This window comes from Vipera berus (genome assembly GCF_964194415.1).
Source record: "Vipera berus genome assembly, chromosome: 7".
Taxonomy (NCBI): domain Eukaryota; kingdom Metazoa; phylum Chordata; class Lepidosauria; order Squamata; family Viperidae; genus Vipera; species Vipera berus.
Window position 1 is genome coordinate 70415628 of NC_138209.1, and position 20614 is coordinate 70436241.

At 42.1% G+C, this 20614-nt stretch overlaps 1 protein-coding gene across 8 annotated transcripts in view; it reads right to left on the minus strand.

The window, feature by feature from the left end:
* Positions 1-16658, minus strand: part of FIP1L1 (factor interacting with PAPOLA and CPSF1) — a 37903-nt gene extending 21245 nt beyond the window's left edge. For 5 of the 8 annotated variants that reach the window (XM_081332990.1, XM_081332993.1, XM_081332992.1 and 2 more), the window contains exons 1-9: positions 16539-16658; positions 14352-14391; positions 13239-13299; positions 9967-10070; positions 8060-8121; positions 6971-7078; positions 6267-6397; positions 5908-5976; positions 721-830 (exon numbers count right to left, since the gene is read on the minus strand). In XM_081332990.1, the coding sequence (XP_081189116.1) occupies positions 721-830; positions 5908-5976; positions 6267-6397; positions 6971-7078; positions 8060-8121; positions 9967-10070; positions 13239-13299; positions 14352-14391; positions 16539-16623 (770 nt within the window). In that variant the 5' untranslated portion in view covers positions 16624-16658. The remainder of the gene's footprint in view (positions 1-720; positions 831-5907; positions 5977-6266; positions 6398-6970; positions 7079-8059; positions 8122-9966; positions 10071-13238; positions 13300-14351; positions 14392-16538) is intronic. The other 3 variants (XM_081332995.1, XM_081332994.1, XM_081332989.1) reach the window with 2 other exon arrangements.
* Between the last annotated feature and the right edge of the window lie 3956 nt (positions 16659-20614).

Here is a 20614-nt window from a genome sequence, read left to right on the forward strand (position 1 = left end):
GGACGCGGTGGCTCAGTGGGTTAGGACACTGAGCTTGTCGATCAGAAGGTCAGCAGTTTGGCGGGTCGAATCCCGAGTGCCGCGTAACAGAGTGAGCGCCTGTTACTCGTCCCAGCTTCTGCCAACCTAGCAGTTCAAAAGCACGTAAAAAATGCAAGTAGAAAAATAGGGACCACTCCGGTGGGAAGGTAACAGCGTTCCGTGCGCCTTTGGCGTCTAGTCATGCCAGCCACATGACCACGGAGACGTCCTCAGACAAGCGCTGGCTCTTCAGCTTTGAAACGGAGATGAGCACCGGCCCCTAGAGTTGGAAACGACTAGCATGCATGTGCGGGGGAACCTTTACCTTTACTATGTTTAAGCTGCTAGGCAATGTTTGTTTATATGTGCTTAACAATATAGAAGTAACGCTATGGAATTCAAAGCAAGTTACCTCAACCCAAAAATAAATGCATAGTCTTTTGTAAAATATAATCAAAAAAATCAACTGGCTTCTAAAACATACTCAAAATAGCATCGACGTGTTATTTAGGTGCAAAAAATATCCCTGCTTATTATCACTGATTACTAACTCAGAAGATTAGGATGAAAAAAAAAGATGAAAAACCCAAGATGCGAGAAGGCGGTGACGTTTTTGTTCAGTTTTTAAAAAAAGGGATGATGGCAACCTGGAAACATTTTCTGTCTTCAGCTGTTCAAAAATGTGACTGACCAACTGACCTGTTTGAGGGGACTCCTGTCTTGAATAAGGGTGGGGGAGATGTAAACTCAGCTTTGACTGGCGGAAGTGCTACTTCTTTCTCCATATTTCCAGTTCTGCCCTGCTGCACCTTCGGAATAAAGTTTCTTCATTAGCATTACCTATTGCAAAATCAAGGATCTCTTCCGATAAATTTCAAGAGCAGCAAAATTCTACAATTCCCAAATAAAAATGCTCACGCTAGCCAACTTGTTGGGGGGGGGGCTTCCACTGGAAATCCCTCCCCGTTTCGTTTGTCCAAGGAAATGTCATTTCTCAAAAATTCCAATAGCCACCCTGAAAAATAAATCGTTTTCAGAACAGGGGAGGGTAATTTTAAATTTAATCTGTAGCATTATGAAGCAGGAAAAGAAAATATCAAAGTTAACAGTCTGAATCCACCAATGATTTGGGTTTTTAATGCTTCAGCCCCAGCAAAGTGTTTAACAAAAGTGTAATTTCTTCAGTATGGAACAGGAATAAAAACCAAGAATTATACAGTACTTCTAACCAACCAATATTCTACCAGTCAAACTCAGCTCCACTATAGGAAAACAGCTCCACATGGCATATCTAGGGAAAAAGTAGCTAAGCATCTGGTGCTGTATTTCCATCCCTCCCTACGTTACTTTTCCTCAAGCATCAAAAAGTTAAACTTGTAAAAAAAAATCGTTAAGCAAAACCTAAAAATGTAGACTAATATTTTCCTGAAGACTGGTAAGGTTCACAATAACTTCCACTTGCTATTAAGCAAAGCAAATTGAACTGTCTGCATAATAGACAAATAAAACCTAAATACCGTATATACTTGAGTATAAGCCGACTCGAGTATAAGCCGAGACCCCCAATTTCACCCCCAAAAACTGGAAAAAGTTATTGACTCGAGTATAAGCCGATCCGCCGTTCTGCAAGCCTCCGCCGCCGGCGGAGGCTGGATCCGCGCTCTGCAAGCCTCTGCCGCCAACAGAGGCTCGATCTGCCATTTTGCAAGCCTGAATACACAGGAATACCCTGTGTGGCCGCGGCTCTCAGGGAAGCCCTGGCTGTCCGCTTCCTCGCTCCACTCTGCCATTCGGGGCCCGCACGTTCCCCGGGGCAAATCGCGGCGCCCAGCAGGCGAGGAAACACGCCCGCTCCAGTCGCCCCCCCTTCCCTCAGGAGACGCGAAGCAAGTGACCGCCCGGAGCTTACCGAGGACTTGCGCGCGGCCGAGGCTTCGGTGCTTCCAGGATCGCGCGCACCTCTCCCAAGCCGCCGCCGTCCGGAGACCTGCCGAAGTTTGGGGAGGTTTGGGGAGGTGCGCGCGCACCTCCCCAAACGTCGGCAGGTCTCCGGACCTCCGCGCCCTGCCTGCCTGCTTCTTTCCGCTGCGGAAAGAAGCAGGCAGGCAGGGCGCGGAGGTCCGGAGACCTGCCGACGTTTGGGGAGGTTTGGGGAGGCGCGCACCTCCCCAAACCTCCCCAAACGTCGGCAGGTCTCGGAAAGAAGCAGGCAGGCAGGGCGCGGAGGTCCGGAGACCTGCCGACGTTTGGGGAGGTTTGGGGAGGTGCGCGCGCACCTCCCCAAACCTCGGCAGGTCTCCGGATGGCGGTGGCTTGGGAGAGGTGCGCGCGATCCCGGAAGCACCAAAGCCTCGACCGCGCACAAGTCCTCGGTAAGTTGTTTTGTTGACTGGAGTATAAGCCGAAGTGGAATTTTTCAGCCCAAAAAGTGGGCTGAAAAATTCGGCTTATACTCAAGTATATACGGTAATTGGCAATTAGTGGGGGAACAAAAAATGTATTGCTCCTCAGGTAAGGGGGAAGCAAAAATACTGTAGGGTTATAAGCATAGTTTCTGTTTTTTTTTAAAAAAAAGATTTGTTTTGAATAAGATAGGCAAAATATCCTGCACTAATACTAGTTGGGGGAGGAGTTTCATAGCTCTTACTGTATATTAAAAAAAACAAAACCACTGTAAACTATAGTAATATTCTTTTCTGGCCCTTTAAGAACACTAGAGTTTATCGTCCTATGTGCCTATTTTGGAAAAGCACAAAGTGATTAACAGGTTATGATGGAGCATTAAAATAGGTAGAGTTCTACTTCTATATAACCACAATTGATAAGTTTTCACATTTTTCATCAGATTACATTAGTGAAAAGCATGGATGGACACTGTAGCATTACGGAATATTACAGAAAAGCACAACTCTGCTCACAACACCTGTGATGTTGATAAATCTGGATTGAATGTAGAAAATGTGGTTCAAATCCTCAATTATGAGGTAGCCTTGACCAAAGTCTCTTAGGTAATATGTACAAATAAAATAGTACACAGACATGATTTTTTTTAAAAAAAAAAGTAACAAAAGGAGGCCAATTTAAATCTTCGTATTAGCTCTGTTTATATTTACCTTATATCAATTCTTCAGTATCAAATGTTGAACAAATACTGCACACACTGATTGAAAACATGGCTCCCTACTCAAAATTTCTATACATATTCCCCTGTGAACATAAAATATGTAACCTGAGCAATAAAGGTTACAGATGTTAAACTAACTGTCAGTATTTACATCTTTTTTTTTTCCTTTTTAAGTAATAAAAGGCTAAAATACTCCAGCCTATTACAGGCAGGAGAATAAAAAAAGAATATCTGGGAGCCAACCAGCCAAAGCATTCTCTACGAGATCCCTTTTCTATTTGTGTTTTAAAATAGCATTTTATTAAAACAAGGAAACAAAGCAACTGAAGTTTTTCTTCATGGAAAAATAAGCGCATTGTATGCTTGCTGTGTTTTATTAAACTGTTGTGTTAGTGTAAAAAAATAAAAATAAATATTAGCCCTTATGGCAAAATTAAGACATTTTTTCCCAAAAATATATTGGTTTCTAGGTACCTATCCATTTCTTCCTATCATGTAAGTGACACATATTAACTTGATGTGCAATTTTTTTTCCCTCGGGGCATTCTCAAATGCCTAATCAACGATAACCATGTATCTAGTTGATAACCTTTTTACACTGGCATGAAGCAGTTCTCAACCCAGCAGAGTTTCAGCTCTACCACAACAAGGTCTTGTCTAGAATTGTCTTCAGCCTTAGGAGCACTCAAGAAAAATCTAGAATTTGCTGCTTCATGATGCCACTGAGCCTAACAACTAAAAATCCTCTAGGGAAGGAGGGGTAGGCAACCTCGGCTCTTTTATGACTCATGGACTTCAACTCCCAGAATTCCTGAGCCAGCCAAGCCATTCAGGGCTCTAATGTAGATTTCCCCTCCAATTCTGGGAGTTGAAGTCCATGAGTCATAAAAGAGCCGAGGTTGCCTACCCCTGTTCTAGGGCATTGCGATTTCATTCTAAGTGTAGTATTTGTGAATCTTCCCACATTCCTGGTATAGAAACCCTGTTTGGTAATAGTGGAAATCGAAGTGTGAAACATTTGAAAAGCGTAAAACGAAATCGCACTGGGATTATTCCCTATTTATAAAAGGGAAGCCCTAGGACAGGGGTAGGCCACCTTGGCTCTTTTATGACTCGTGGACTTCAACTCCCAGAATTCCTGAGCCAGCATGGCTCAGCTTGGAAACCTCTCCCTTTCCCCTCAGCTTGGCTGGCTCAGGAATTCTGGGAGTTGAAGTCCACGAGTCATAAAAGGGCTAAGTTTGAAGACCCCTGTTTTTGACTATACCCTGGGACAGGGGTAGGCAACCTTGGCTCTTTTATGACTCGTGGACTTCAACTCCCAGAATTCCTGAGCCAGCATGGCTAAGCACGGAAACCTCTCCCTTTCCCCTCAGCTTGGCTGGCTCAGGAATTCTGGGAGTTGAAGTCCACGAGTCATAAAAGGGCTAAGTTTGAAGACCCCTGTTTTTGACTATACCTTGGGACAGGGGTAGGCAACCTTGGCTCTTTTATGACTCGTGGACTTCAACTCCCAGAATTCCTGAGCCAGCATGGCTAAGCACGGAAACCTCTCCCTTTCCCCTCAGCTTGGCTGGCTCAGGAATTCTGGGAGTTGAAGTCCACGAGTCATAAAAGGGCTAAGTTTGAAGACCCCTGTTTTTGACTATACCCTGGGACAGGGGTAGGCAACCTTGGCTCTTTTATGACTCGTGGACTTCAACTCCCAGAATTCCTGAGCCAGCATGGCTCAGCTTGGAAACCTCTCCCTTTCCCCTCAGCATAGCTAACTCAGGAATTCTGGGAGTTGAAGTCCATGAGTCATAAAAGAGCCGAGGTTGCCTACCCCTGCTCTAGGGCATACTAGAGGTTGGTGGTTACTATCTATGGCTGTTAATCAAGTTTGTGATCCTGGTTTACAACCATCTAATGATGTTTTATATACGAAGGGAGGGATGTGCGAAGGTATTTGTACATGAACTGTTCAATGGAACAGTTGATTTCGGTGGCTTGAGTCTAAAAACATGGGTGGTTGATTCAGCTATGGAGCTGTTTTGTCTGAATACGGGCTGAAATGATTGTTATTGGAAGCAGTATTTCAGGCAGGGAGAGTAAGGCTATTAGCAGAGGTCCAGGGGAAAAAAAGACGACACCGCAAAAGGATGAGGTGCACAATGGGATATGCAGCAATGCTAGCTACACAAAGGCAGGAGAATAAGTGTGGCACACACATTAGCCTGTATCCTGGGCGTTTTGCTTTAGCCGAAATAAAAAATAATAATAAAAATTCCAGGTTTCATTTCCATCACACTATGCCTCCCCCAGTGGCAAAACGTTCAGAAAATTATGGTTGCCTTTGTTTCGTTTCAGATTCAAAACGACACACATTTTCTGTTTGGGGCACATTCTTGCAGGGAGAATAATTTCTTCAGTCAGCAAAATTCTTCCTGAACGTCATTTTTGAGTGGGACCACCGAGAGAGAGAGAGAGAGGGTCAAAATACTAGGCCAAAAATGATACATGAAATCTGTTTTAACGGAATGACGTATCTCACTAAAATAATGCAGCGTACACATCACATAAGTGTCACAGCAATCATTAGTACATTATGCCATCAAATCATAGGATTGCAACAAGAAAGATAAAATAAGTGATTCTACATGCTGGGGGAAAACTGAAAAAAAAAAACCCGCTACACCCACTTTTGTGTTTAGACTCAAAACTTGGAAGTGGTATGGCAAACAGTAATTAAGAGTGACTAAGGAAAGTTTACCAACATTCACCTTAAAAAGACTGTATGTGCCATCTGGAATCTCTGTCCCTGGCGTTACTTCCATAGCAATGTCTTCGGCCTAAGTTAAATAACACATCGCCCATTAAAACACCACATTATGGACTGATGGGCTACATCACAACTAACAACAGGTTGCAAAGCTAGTTGCAGTTGGTGATTCCACATTACCAACACAGAGGCCAACAAGGAAATGGAGCAAAAATGGCTGGATGAGAGGAAACAAGGAAGGAAGGGAATGAAGTGTTGAACCACACAAGGGTTGCTAACACTGTGTGTGGAGTCTTTAACTTTGGAAGGAAAAATGGTTCTACAAGAGAAATGGTGAAACAAGAGATTTCTTTTCATTACCGTAATTTTATTTGTAGCTGCGGCAACGGGTAAAATTTCAAGTCCCATTCGTATCCTCTTTTGTTTTTCACAATAAGCTTTCCAGGTATCTTCATTAAACCCATAATTGAAATAGTCTGAGAGATCAGCGCCTTAAAAAGAAAACCACATACATTCTAGGAGTTCAATGCAACTACTATAAAAATGTGGAAGAATCCGGCCCTTCCACAATGCTTTCTAGCTACTGGTTTTCCAAAATGAAAAGCAGCTAAATAACCATTTGGAAGAAAAAGACCCTCTTTTTACAGCACTCTTTTGTTTACTTCCCACAACCACTTAGCTATGTTTTATTACTTAGCTGTGCTTCAGAGGGGGGGGCACCTTTTCCTATGTTAGATAAGCCGAAGTAGCTAAAAAAAAATCAAAACAATTCTGAGTAAAAAAAACTTTAAAAGGTAACAATGCAAAACACGTAACAACAACATGTTCTCATGCATCAAATCCCACTTGAGTAATACTTATATTTTCCCTACCTCTTGGAAGTAGCTTTATTACAAGTATTGGGTCTACAACAGGCTGTGATTAAATTTCTCCTGAAATAGGAATTATGAACGCATTTCGTGCGTTTTAAGATAAAACAAGGCAATCAAATTTCTGCTCACCTCTGGAGTTTCAACGACATGTTTTTACAATGTTATTTACTTCTGGGCAAAAACAATTTTTACCTGGTTTTCTCCAAGGTTTATCTTCAAAAGAATCCAAATCAACTTCTAATAGCGGAACACCATTAATGCTTCCCGGTGCGTCAAGATCAACTCCTTTCACTTTTGTGCCTATAAAAAAAAAAGAATACTTATTATATTATACGTATAAAAGTAAAGTTTCCCCCACACATGCATGCTAGTCGTTTCCAACTCTAGGGGCCGGTGCTCATCTCCGTTTCAAAGCCGAAGAGCCAGCGCTTGTCTGAGGACGTCTCCGTGGTCATGTGGCCGGCATGACTAGACGCCAAAGGCGCACGGAACGCTGTTTCCTTCCCACCGTAGTGGTCCCTATTTTTCTACTTGCATTTTTATGTGCTTTCGAAATGCTAGGTTGGCAGAAGCTGGGACGAGTAACAGGCGCTCATTCTGTTACGTGGCACTCGGGATTCGACCCGCCAAACTGCCGACCATCTGATCGACAAGCTCAGCGTCCTAACCCACTGAGCCACTGCGTCCCTATTATACGTATACATATTACTAAAAGTTCCTATAGTGAAATTAAGGTGCTTATTTCCTGCGTAATGGCACTCATGAGCCTGATAGTTACTGTTCTTATAAACGTTCTCTTCCACCAGTGATGGCGAATCTTTTAGAGACCGAGTGCCCAAACTGCAACCCAAAACCCACTTATGAGCACCACTGGGTGGGCATGGCCTATGGAAGGTGTGGCCCATTGGGTGGGCGTGGCTGCAGTGGTAACAGCAGATGGGGTGGGACTATAAAGTTCAATCAATCAATTCCAACTTTGCGAGATCTTTTTTTTTTCTTGTGAGAAGTTGAAATTAATTGATTGAACCTTTTTTTTCCCCTCACACGCAGCGGCGGTGGCCTAAAGCAAAAAGCTTTTATAAAACCCCGCTGAAGGCCTAGGACTGGGGTGACAGCGCACGTGCCCACAGAGAGGGCTCTGCGTGCCACCTGTGGCACACATGCCATAGGTTTGCCAACACGGTCTTCCACTGTAACAGTGACCTTAAGACATACTGCACTCCAGAGCATAGCAATATTTTTCCTATTTTTCATTTCTTTGAGTTGACAGCAAACGCTTACCGGAAGCTCCGTAACTCCGCCCTCCTGTTTTAATATTGAGATTCACTGGAGCTGCTCCGTACCTAAAAAAAAATAATCACATTTTTATAGGAAAGGGTAAAAGATGAGCAAGATTGTTGAGGACATGATTTTTTTAAAAAAAGCGTTCGGAAGTGCAGCGGTGTGCACTCACACAAGCGTTAAAGAAGCGACAATTTCTGGATCAGCAGAGGGACGCCGAAGTTTTTCCTCAGTTTCCCATACATGCACACACAAGTAGTCTTTGGGTAACAGGGACAATTGGGACTCTAATTTCCATCGCTTACTGACATAATTGTCAGTAAGTACCAGTTCCAGCACTTCCAATCAAGGTGAGGAAATGTGCAATTGCTTCACTTTGCTGAATGTATTTTGGAAAGACAGTCACAACTTCCATCTTGGTTTTTTACTGGTTTTTTTTCTTTTTACTTGTGTCTGATCCCAACGGAAAATAAGGTACGTAGCTCACATTGAACAGTGGAGTTGCTGGTGCTCTCTGAGCTTGGTCGTTTGCTTGCTCCTTACTCGACTAGGTAACATCGTTAGTGCTAGTGAACCTGGCCTTTGCTCCCAGTTTATGTAGAGCAGCTTGTATTTAAGCTAGTTTTACACGGCTGAAACTGACAGGCAAGCTGCTGGATATGCTGCAAAAAGGGAGCAAGCCCCACACTAGCTCGCATTGGTTGTGTACGGTGTCTCTCCACTTCGCTTACACTCAAAGAAGCGTTATTTGTTATCAGCTGTGACAAGCACTGCTGAAGCTTCAAAAAAGTGTAAAAGGATTTGGGATATAACACGAAGTAATTAATTTAGCATTTTTAGAGCATAAAACTCTCCTCAGATCTATTAAAGGTAAAGGTAAAGGTTCCCCCGCACGTGCGTGCTAGTCGTTTCCGACTCTAGGGGCCGGTGCTCATCTCCGTTTCAAAGCCGAAGAGCCAGCGCTTGTCCGAGGACGTCTCCGTGGTCATGTGGTCGGCATGACTAGATGCCAAAGGCACACGGAGCTCTGTTACCTTCCCGCCGTAGTGGTCCCTATTTTTCTACTTGCATTTTTACGTGCTTTCGAACTGCTAGGTTGGCAGAAGCTGGGACGAGTAACAGGCGCTCACTCTGCTACGCGGCACTCGGGATTCGACCCGCCAAATTGCCGATCTTCTGATCAACAAGCTCAGCGTCCTAACCCACTGAGCCACCGCATCCCTATTCAGATCTATTACAGCAAAGTAAAAGAAAAATAATTTTATAGATAGCACTGGACTTCTCTAAAAGTGACACTAATTGAAACAGCACTTAGCAATAAGCACCTAGATTTATATACTGCTCCATAGTGCTTTACAACCCTCTCCAAGCTTATTGCCCCACAATCTGGGCCCTCATTTTACCAACCTCAGAAGGGATGGAAGGCTGAGTCAACCTTGAGCCGGTCAGGACTGAACCCCTGCCTGTGAGCAGTTAAGCCTGCAATGCTGCACCACCACAGCTCCTAGTAAATAACTCTTACATTCCACCGAAAAGCACATTTCGGTATTTTTAATGACAGAGCCCATTTTGTGAGGAAATTGTGTAGAATTACTTAGGAAACTTTGGTGACGGATGCACCGTCAGGAATAAAGCCAGAAGGAAGATGGTAGCATGTTGACTAAAGATGGGGAAATGAACAGGAGATATTTTAAGGGTGTAGAAATACTAGTGTATAGGACAATATTTATTTGCTTATTAGTTCCAAGATTTTGTAAAACAGAGCTTAAAATAAAATACTGTAGAATACTGTAGATTTTGAGTTTTGCTCTTTTTTGCTTTTCAAGGTAAGAAAAGAAGGGATTTTTTTCATAAGTCTGCCTTAACTCAGAACCTGAAATCCAAACGATTTAGGGTTAACAACTTACCCATACTGCGGCGCTCCTGTTTTAATGTCACCAATAGTGACCTGAACATCATCTTCATCATCATCACTATCACTGTCACTATCATCTTCGGCCTCTGCAGCCTTCTAAAAAAAAAGGCCATAATTAGAAATTACATACAATTCAACTAACTTTCTTGATACTATTTGAAAAGGCAGCTATATTGTTCCAAATTTACTGTATAATCCAAACTTGCAGAGCCATGAAAACAAAACATACACGCTCAGACAAAAAGAGGCCACACATCTCCACCATTAAAATCAATGATTAATTTTCAATAAGTTGCTACTCAACGCAAGCAAATTCACTGCTACAAAGTTAGTGAACCAAAATAAAGAGGTAAAGTATAAACGTTAAGTTCAAAATGCTGTACATAAAAATGTTCATAGACATCAACTCAAAGTAATCATCAGCATTCATTAAGTTAATTGGTTTTCCTATCATCTAACTAAATAAAACCATTAGGTGAATTATTCACAAATAATATTTTCCATGTTATTTGAATTGCTAAATTTAATTCTAATGCTTGTTAGGAAAGTAGTATCTACTTCCCACAAGCAAAATACATTTGCAAGACACAAACAAGATCATCTACACGTGAAGGCATTTTCTTTCCTTTGAGTCAAACGTGACTCCTTGCTATTATATGGCTTTCAGAAGTGGCTTGCCAATGCTGTCTTCTTTAGACTGACAAAGTATCTGGCCTATGCTCATTTGGCAGTCTCTTGTGTCTAAGACAGGACTTACGTCAGGTATCTTGCTTTTAATCCAGAATCCCAAAACTCTAGACCAGGTGTCTTCAAACCTGGCCTTTTTATGACTTGTGGACTTCAACTCCCAGAATTCCTCAGCCAGGCATTCTGGGAGTTGAAGTCCACAAGTCACAAAAGGGGCCAAGTTTGAAGACTCCCTGCTCTAGACCAAACTGGCACTCGCTTGTTGAGATACAAAGGAGCAAAACAGAATTCCGGTAAGCATTTTTAATATGAAAAACTAAAACGCAGTGTTGGAAGAGATTTATTTGCACGCAGAAATAGAAAACGGGGGGAGACTTCTTAGCTGTTTGTCTGATTCAAACTGTACCCTCAAGAAATCTGAAACACCAGTAGCTATGCACAGTAGTGCTTGAAAGTTTCTGAACACTTTTGAGTTTTCAATATTACTGCTTAAATATGATCTAAAGTATGATGCACTCTCCACACAAGCCCTAAAACCAAATGAGGACCAAGGTTAAAGAAATGAATCAAAACCATCATGTATTTATTGAAGAAAATGATCCATAGATACATATACCTGCGTGGTAAAAGTATGTGAACCTCTAGGATCATCAATTCATTTAAACTGGAAACTAAGAGTCAGGTGTTTCTATTAATGGGATGAGAATCAAGTCTGAATATGGCAGGTCCTGCCTTAAGTGAAAAACAAGATTATGGGTATTTATTATCAAAGTCTCATATTGACAACACAGCTATGTGGAAATATGTTATGGCTTGAACAAGAGACATTTCCGAGAATAATTGTTGATGTGCACCTGGCTAGAAAAGATTATGAAACTATATCCAAAGCCACCAGCTTCCTATCAAGTAGATCATGTAAAAGGAGACAATTTAACACATTGTTACCCTCCGCAGGAGTGATCCACCAACAAGATCACACCGAGAGGCAAGATATGCAATACTCAGGGGGGGGAGTGTCATCAAAGAACCCCAAATCAACAATCTAAGGAACTAAAGGTCTCTCTTGTTTTGGCAAATGTCATGCTCATGAGACCACACTCAGGGAAACACTGAACAATAATGGCAAGCTGGTCAGGACTGCAAGAAGAAAGCCACCACTTTCCCAAAAGAACACTGTTGCCCGTCTACAGGTTGCAAAAAACCACAAGGATAAGCCAGAAGGCTACTGAAAGAATCTTTTGTGGTTGGACAAGACCAAGAAAGAATTGGGGGGATCTAATGAAAAGGGTTTCCTTTTGGAAAAAAGGCAAACTCCCGTGTTCCACCGTAAGAACCTTACCCCATCTCTGAAACATGGGGGTGGCGGCATCATGGTTTGGATTTGCTTTGGTGCCTCTGGACCAGGATGGCTTGCCACCACTGATGGAGCTAGGAATTCTGAATTGCACTAGCAAATTCTACAAGAAAGGGTCAGGATACCTGCCTGTGAACTAAAGCTCAACACAAAGTGAGTCATGCCGTGAGACAATGACCCAAAATACATTAGTTGTACAGCCAAATAATGGCTAAAGCAGAAGAAAGTTTACGTTTTGCGATGGCAAAGTCAAAACCCTGACCGTAATCCTATAGAAATGTTGTGGAAAGACTCAGTGTGTGCAGTTCACGCAAGAAAGCTCACCAACACCTCTTGAACTGAAGCTGTTTTATATGGAGAAATGGGTTAAAATTCCTTTCAGCTGATGTGTAGGACTGATCCAACAGTTTTATCAAAAACATTTGTTATTGGTGTCCAAGGAGGGCACACCAGTTATTGAAAAGTAAAGGTTCACATATTCTTGCCATACACAAATCTACAGCTTTGGATCACTTTCCTCAATAGAGAAATGAAGTATGTCTGTGACTTCTTGTTTTTAATCCAACTTTTAGGACTTCTGTGGAGAACAGATCCATTTTAGGTCATATTTCATGCCATAATGTTGAATATTCAAAGGTGTTCTCAAAATTTTAAGCACAGTGGTACTTGGAACACTGCGAACAGGGCACACACACCAAGTGAAAAGAAATCTGCCAGCAAACTCAAACCGATAATAGCCATTGGGGGAAGTCCTGCACACCTTTCTAGCACATCATTTAATCACTCAGTATTAGATGTGCAAAATTATTCTCATACTCTCAAGGATGAGGACAATTTCAGTACTGATAACATTTGCATTCTGGACCAAATTAATCACGTAGTGAAGTCTAATAAAATAAGTTAATCATACATTATAGGGATGTTCAAAATGTTCCACTTTGGGGACAAAATTGTTCCAGGGAATGCTAAAGAAATAAATAAGTTTCTCTTCTGTACTAGGCCAATCTAGGATTGTCCTGGAAGCTTTTTAAACTCTGGAAGTGATGCAATAAAATTGCAGGTATGGGAAGATGTTCCCCCAAACATTCTGTTTCCAAAATGGACCCACCCCTAACAAATTAATACCCCCATAATCTATATCCAATTGGTCCTCATGAATGGCTTGCTCAAAATTAAAAAAAATGCTACATAGATGTCTATAATTCTTGTTTTATAAGGAATACCATTTTTACTACGCCATTTTCAGCTGCTGTGTCTTCTTCATTTCTTGTTGGGGTTGGAACCCTTTAAAAGATAAAAGACATTAGCTGGCTTACAGGCACTGGTACTGGTTTAAAAAAATAAGTGTAATTTAAATTATTGGATAGAAAACACTGATAATTTTCTGAATTACGGTTTTGCTAGGAAAAGAAACAACTTTCTTTTTCAGCAAAACTTTTATTTCTGGGAAATATACATTCAGTAATTAAGCAGAGTAATACTTTGTTTCATTTAATTTAATGCGATTTCAGTGATATTATACATTATTATCTCTTTCACTGTCCCCGTTATTAAAGAATTAATCACGTTAAAAAACTTGTAGAGCATATATTGTGTGAAGAAGTATACAACAATGATATTTTGTACCCTATATATAATTAAGTTTAGAAATGCCATATATTGTTAGTTTTAGCACTATCTAGACAATTACGGTATTGACACACAGAGGGACTCTCTACTCATAAGAGGATTCTACTCATAGGAGATTCTACTCACAAGGCCAGAGTAGGATAGGATTTTAGTAACACTGATTTATCAGTTCATAACATAGCTTTAACAAGACATACCATCCCTGAGCTACACACGTACTTGACTACCGTAACTACATGTGACCATGAAATTATTTAAACTACTTTAAATCCTTAAGGAGACACTTTCATGTGCACAGGCCCAAAAAGATTTTGCTTTTGTGACTCCAAAACTTTGGTGAGATGAGCAATTAGATTAATAAAACTGATATTTGTTGTTTTTTTTAGAAAAAAATATTCTATTGATTAAATTGAAGTGTCATCCATTTCACTGTTAGTGACTCGTGACTGGAAGACATTTCTCATATAATTTTACATTATTTTAGCGTATTGAAGGCTGATTTAACACAGTTCTAATACTGCAAAAATTTTAAATTATTTTTCATTCCTTATCAATTGCTTGTTTTTAGAAAAACAGTATAAAACTCTTAAAATAAACCCTAAAGACAAGTGCACAAATGTGGGTTCAGCTGCTTCTAAATATTCAATTCAAAACTGAACAATAGGAATAAAACTATACCTCACAAATAATGTTATAAAAATACTCACCTAACAGCTGCTTCCTCTGGTCTTTCTTCTTCATTTTCATCTTCAACAAATAACAAAATCAAATCAAAATTGTATCTCAATATAGTAGTATCAACCGGAATCAGTTAATGATTTGTAGAAAATACATTCATTTAGTTTCACGCTAATTCTACATAATCTTTGCAGTTACAGAACCCCCTCAACTTCATGGCTCTTCAAATACCAGACAAACTCACGTTCCAATAGGACAAAAATCCTTACTGTTAATCCTACAAAGGAAATTTTCATGGACATCTTTCATTTGAACACGTAGTTACTATCAGGAAACATCTTTTGCTGCTAATTCAGAATCTGGGTTGCATATGCTGATACTGCACTCTCTAAACACTATACAATTTAATGCAATCTATACAGGTAGTCCAATTGAGCTCAAAATTTCTGTTGCTAAGTGAAACATTTGCTAAATGAATTTTGCCTCATTTTATGACTTTACTTGTTAAATGAATCACTGCAGTTAAGTTAGTAACATGGTTATAAAGTGAATCTGATTTTCGCATTGACCTTGCTTGTCAGAACGTGGAAAAACTGATTATGTAAACCCAAGGCATTGCAACCATCATAAATATGAGTCAAGCATCTGAATTTTGATCACTTGACCACAGGGATGCTGTAAGTGTAAAAAAAAAATTCCAGTGCCATTGTAACTTCGAACTATCACTAAATGAACTGTTGTAAGTCGAGGACTATCTGTGTTCTTTCTTTCATAACCTGCTCTTTAGCTTCATGAATTATCTCTCCATTTCGTCTTGAACCCACATTCTTCTAACCAAGTCTGAAATATCCTTATCAGTAACCACACACAACTCAAATATATTTAAAGTGATGTGGTTTACTAGACAAACACTGAAACAATCCAGACAGGTGAGCAGCTTCCCAATCCCCCCCTCAATATAAATATAAATATAAAATATAAATGTGTGTGTGTATGTATATGTGTGTATATGTGTATATGTGTATGTGTATATATGGATACACACACACATATACATGTCTTGAGTGTTTTGAGCACCTCGTTGAGCCAAATATGGGCGAAATAGCTATGTCAGTCTCCCTTTAATTCTTTGTCAGCAATCCAAATTTATTTCATACATACATACACACATACATATATATTGTCCTGGAGATCAGCATTTTAGCAGTCTTTTAATAGCTATATATATATATATATATATATATATATATATATATATATATATATATATATATATATATATATATATATATATATATACACATACATACACACATACATATACATATACATATACACACACAAACATCTATCTATCTATCTATCTATCTATCTATACACACACACACACACACACATCTATCTATCCAGACAGGTGAGCAGCTTCGAAAGAAAGAAAGAAAGAAAGAAAGAAAGAAAGAAAGAAAGAAAGAAAGAAAGAAAGAAAGAAAGAAAGAAAGAAAGAAAGAAAGAAAGAAAGAAAGAAAGATGATAGGATAGATAGATAGATATAGATGATAGATAGATAGATAGATAGATAGATAGATAGACAGACAGACAGACAGACAGACAGACAGACAGACTGACTTTTAATTTCGGGAGAGTCCAAAGCTGTGGCTCGCCACCTCAGCCACAGAGGCGAAATCGCCCGCTTGCAGATAACGGGTGTGTGTGTGTGTGTATATATGTGTGTCTTTGTGTGTCAGTCAGAAATCTACCCGCCCTTCTTTCCCCCCCAGGACAGGATGCCTCAAAAAGGGCCTTTTCCTAAACCTCGAAGCCGCCTCAATAGACGCCCAGGCCCACCTTCGGCCCTCCACCCCGAGAGGCCTCCTCCCGCTTCTTCCTCAGGGAGGGAGGGAGGGGGCAGAGTTTCAAGGGGGCTCCATCAAACCGCCCCCCCACCGGGATTTTCCCCCCCCACACACACCCCGAAGGGAGGCCAGCGAAACCTGCCCCCCCGCTAGAGAAAGGCGGGCTAGGGAGGAGGAGGAGGAGCCGCCTCGAGCCGCGGCCTGCTGGAGGCCCGGAAGCCTCTGGGCAGAAGCGGGCCTCGTCCCTCAAGCAGGCCGCCGCCGACGCGCCTCTCCAAGCCGAGGCCCGTCCCCGGTTCGTCAGCCGGGCACAGCCATCCCCACAGAGAGCGAGCGTGAGAAAGCAGCGAGTAAGAACCGTACCGCCATAGAGCCACTCCTCCTCGTCGCCGGCACCGGCGCCGCTCAGCTCCGCCGCCAGTCGCTCCACCTCGCCGCCCGCCGCCATGGCCGATTTCCCCCCCCCACCTCCGTCCCCGCACACGCGCGCTGCACCGGCCCGCCGCGCGAGACCGGGCTACGCAGTGCGCTTGCGCACAGCTCCCCCTTCCCCCCTCCCCTCCTCTCCCCTCGCGTGGCAAGGAAAAGAGCGGAGCAGAACGGCGGCGGGGAGAGTCGTGGCGGCTGACAGAGAGACGGAGGGACAGAGCGGCCTGTCCTCCCACACTAGCCCCCCCCCCTCCCCGCGCGCACAAACACGTCTCTTCCTGACGGGGGGGGCGGGGCGCTGTCGGCCTCCGCTGCTCCCGAAAGCCTAGAGAGGCTCTACACCAGGGGTCTTCAAACTCGGCCCTTTTATGACTTGTGGACTTCAACTCCCAGAATTCCTCAGCCAGCACGCTGGCTGAGGAATTCTGGGAGTTGAAGTCCACAAGTCATAAAAGGGCCGAGTTTGAAGACCCCTGCTCTACACTCTGCAGGTAGAGTTAAGCCGGACTGCGAATCTTCTCCCGGTCCTGAGGCGATCGGGCGCCGTCCTGAAGGCTCTGGAAACGGAAGTCGGGCCCTAACGCGCTCAGCCTCCGGGTGCGTTCGGTCCACCGCCCAGCCTTGAAGCGGGGCATTCTGGGAAATGTATTTCCATGTGGCAGGGCGGTTTGCTCTGACTTCTCTGCCACGCATTTAAACGGACATCAGGCTACAGGTGATAATATAAATCAAACATCCTTAGGGAGCTGAGCTGATTAACCGTCAAGAAAGATGCTTGGGTATAATTGGTGCACCGGTCTTGATGTATTAAAATTTCTCAATTTCAAACCCCTATTGTGGATTTCCAGGCATGATTGTGTGTTTTTTTTCTTAATTAAAGCAACGTATCAAAAGTTTTCCACTCACCAGCACTCCTAATCCCCTTAGTATTTATAATAATATTAATAATAATAATAATATTATTAATAATAATAGTTGAAAGGGACCTTGGAGGTCATCTAATCCAGGGGTCTTCAAACTCGGCCGTTTTATGACTCATGGACTTCAACTCCCAGAATTCCTCAGCCAGGCACACTGGCTGAGGAATTCTGGGAGTTGAAGTCCATGAGTCATAAAACGGCCGAGTTTGAAGACCCCTGATCTAGTCCAACCCCCTGCTCAGGCAGGAAACCCTGTATGCCATTTCAGACAAATGGCTGTCCAGTCTTTTCTTAAAAACTTCCAATGTTGGAGCATTCACAGCTTCTGGAGGCAAGTCGTTCCACTAATTAATTGTTCTAACTGTCAGGAAATTTCTCCTTAGTTCTAGGTTGCTTTTCTTTTTGGTCAGTTTCCATCCATTGCTTCTTGTCCTGCCTTCAGGCACTTTGGAAAATAGCTTGACTCCCTCTTCTTTGGGGCAGCCCCTGAGATATTGGAACACTGCTATCATGTCCCCCCTTGTCCTTCTCTTCATTAAACTAGACATACCCAATTCCAGCAACCGTTCCATATATGTTTTAGCCTCCAGTCCCCTAATCATCTTTGTTGCTCTTCTCTGTACTCTTTCTAGAGTCTCAACATCTTTTTTACATCGTGGTGACCAAAACTGGATGCAGTATTCCAAGTGTGGCCTTACCAAGGCATTGTAAAGTGGTATTAATTTTACGTGATCTTGAGTCTATCCCTCTGTTAATGCAGCCTAGCACTGATTTATGAAGCAACAGCATGATATTTTGGAACTAATGCTTTAAGACCAAAAATTTATCGTATCAACGTTTCTTTGCTTTCACATACATAGACCCAACACCCTTAGCCTTTAAACATTACCTTTATAATCTTTGATTATGAAACTCCTTTCCGTATACCACTGCTCTTCTGTTCCCTTCTTCCTCCCTCTCATGATCTTCAAATTTACATGCTGCTTAACTTTAAAAAAAATTCCCCTAAAATTACAGAACTCAAAACTGTCTCAAAGGCCAGATTGTTTGGCATTGGAAGATCTCCAGGTGTTAGCAGTTGACTACCATCAGACTACAATAAGTTACTAACATTCTGTAAATACTTACATTCCCTTTATTGCTTTATATCCTTCTAAGGCAGAATCCTGGCATTAAACAGAGTTTAGATTTGGGAAATGACTCAGGGAATCAACTAAAAACATTTCTATACTAGCAGTCTTGCAGCACTCTCTTATAAAAAATGTGGAACCAGCTTACCTTTACCAAAGACAATTTTACTGTTAATAAACTACAAAAACTACCATCTTTTGGGGTTGTACGGTCCAATCTCGACAATTGCCAGATGTGCAGATTTCAACTCCCAGAATGGCTATTGCTAAACATTTTAGGAGTTGAAGTTCAGTTAGAAATAGCTAAGAAATGCTAGCAACATTTAATCTCAGACTACACACATCACAAGTGCTTTTGTAATGGCATGAAGTTTGAAAGATTTGGAGCTATGATGATCATATCTGTTCTTTAACATGCATATATTTAGCTCACAGCCATCTAGACCAGGGGTGTCAAACTCAATTTCATTGAGGGCCGCATCAGCATTGCGGTTGCCCTCAGGGGGCCGGGTGGGTGTGGCCTAGGTGGGCGTGGCCTACTGGGCAGGCGTGGCTAGAGTGCGTATGGCCTACTGGGTGGGCATGGCCAGCTCTACATCGTTCGCATCAAGGGTGCCTATGGGGGCCTGGGCAGGAGTGGGACAGATCTGAGGATCTCTGGCAGGAGGGTCTCTGGGCCAGGGCCAAGGCAGTGGGGGCCGTTCCCTCACTGTTTCCAGTATGGCTTTGCGGGCCGCATGAAACAACTTCACGGGCCGGATCTGGCCCCTGGGCCTTGTGTTTGACATGTCTGATCTAGACTGTTCAGACAATATGTCTAAACTTCATGCCTGCTTAATATAGTAAGTATTCAGCACTTACCATACTTGTAATATTTTCTGTTCTGTAAAGGTGTGTACTTTCACACTACCTAATTTGCACAACGTACAATAATCTGTTGGAAAAACTCAAATGTATTTTAAATATTTTAAAACTGGAACCTCCAGATTTTCCTTTTTGTTATGTAATATTTTCAACAGTTTTGTCAGGCAGAGTGTTTTGGAGCCGGGATATAACTAAGGAAATAAGTAAAATAAATTCTTTTATCTATTAAAATCATTTTCACAGAAATGAAGGACTCCTGCTTTTGTAATGCTGAGTAATGACAGTTCCAATATCTCAGGGGCTGCCACAAAGAAGAGGGAGTCAAGCTATTCTCCAAAGCACCTGAAAGCAGGACAAGAAGCAACGGATGGAAACTAGTCAAGGAGAGAAGCAACCTAGAACTAAAGAGAAATTTCCTGACAGTTAGAACAATTACCCAGTGGAACAACCTGCCTCCAGAAGCTGTGAATGCTCCAACACTGGAAGTTTTTAAGAAGAGACTGGACAGCCATTTGTCTGAAATGGTATAGGGTTTCCTGCCTTAGCAGGGAGTTGGACTAGATGACCTCCAAGGTCCCTTCCAACATCATCATCATCATCATTATTATATTATTATTATTATTATTATTATTATTATTATTATTATTATTATTACATATATTGAATCTGTCACATAATGATGACATCTGGCGATTCATCCCACGTTCAGACACAAGCAATCATGGGATATCGTTAGCACCGCTGAACCATCATGACCATAGGAAAGCAATTAGGTATTCGATGCTGTGCTAAATTTTAGACAACCATCAGGCTATGAATTCAGATTAAGAAAGCGGGGGGGGGGATTATAAAGGGATAGGCAACCTTGTCTCTTTTATGACTCTTTGTCTCCCAGAATTCCTGAGCCAGCATAAGAATTCTGGGAGTTGAAGTCCACGAGTCATAAAAGAGCCAAGGTTCCCTACCCCTGGGATAGGGGGGAAAAGGGGCTGAAAACAGACCAGAGGGAAAGGATAATGAGCTGCGCACGACCAGCACCTAAAACAGGTCTCCAAACCCGTTTTTATGACTTGTGGACTTCAACTCCCACAATTCC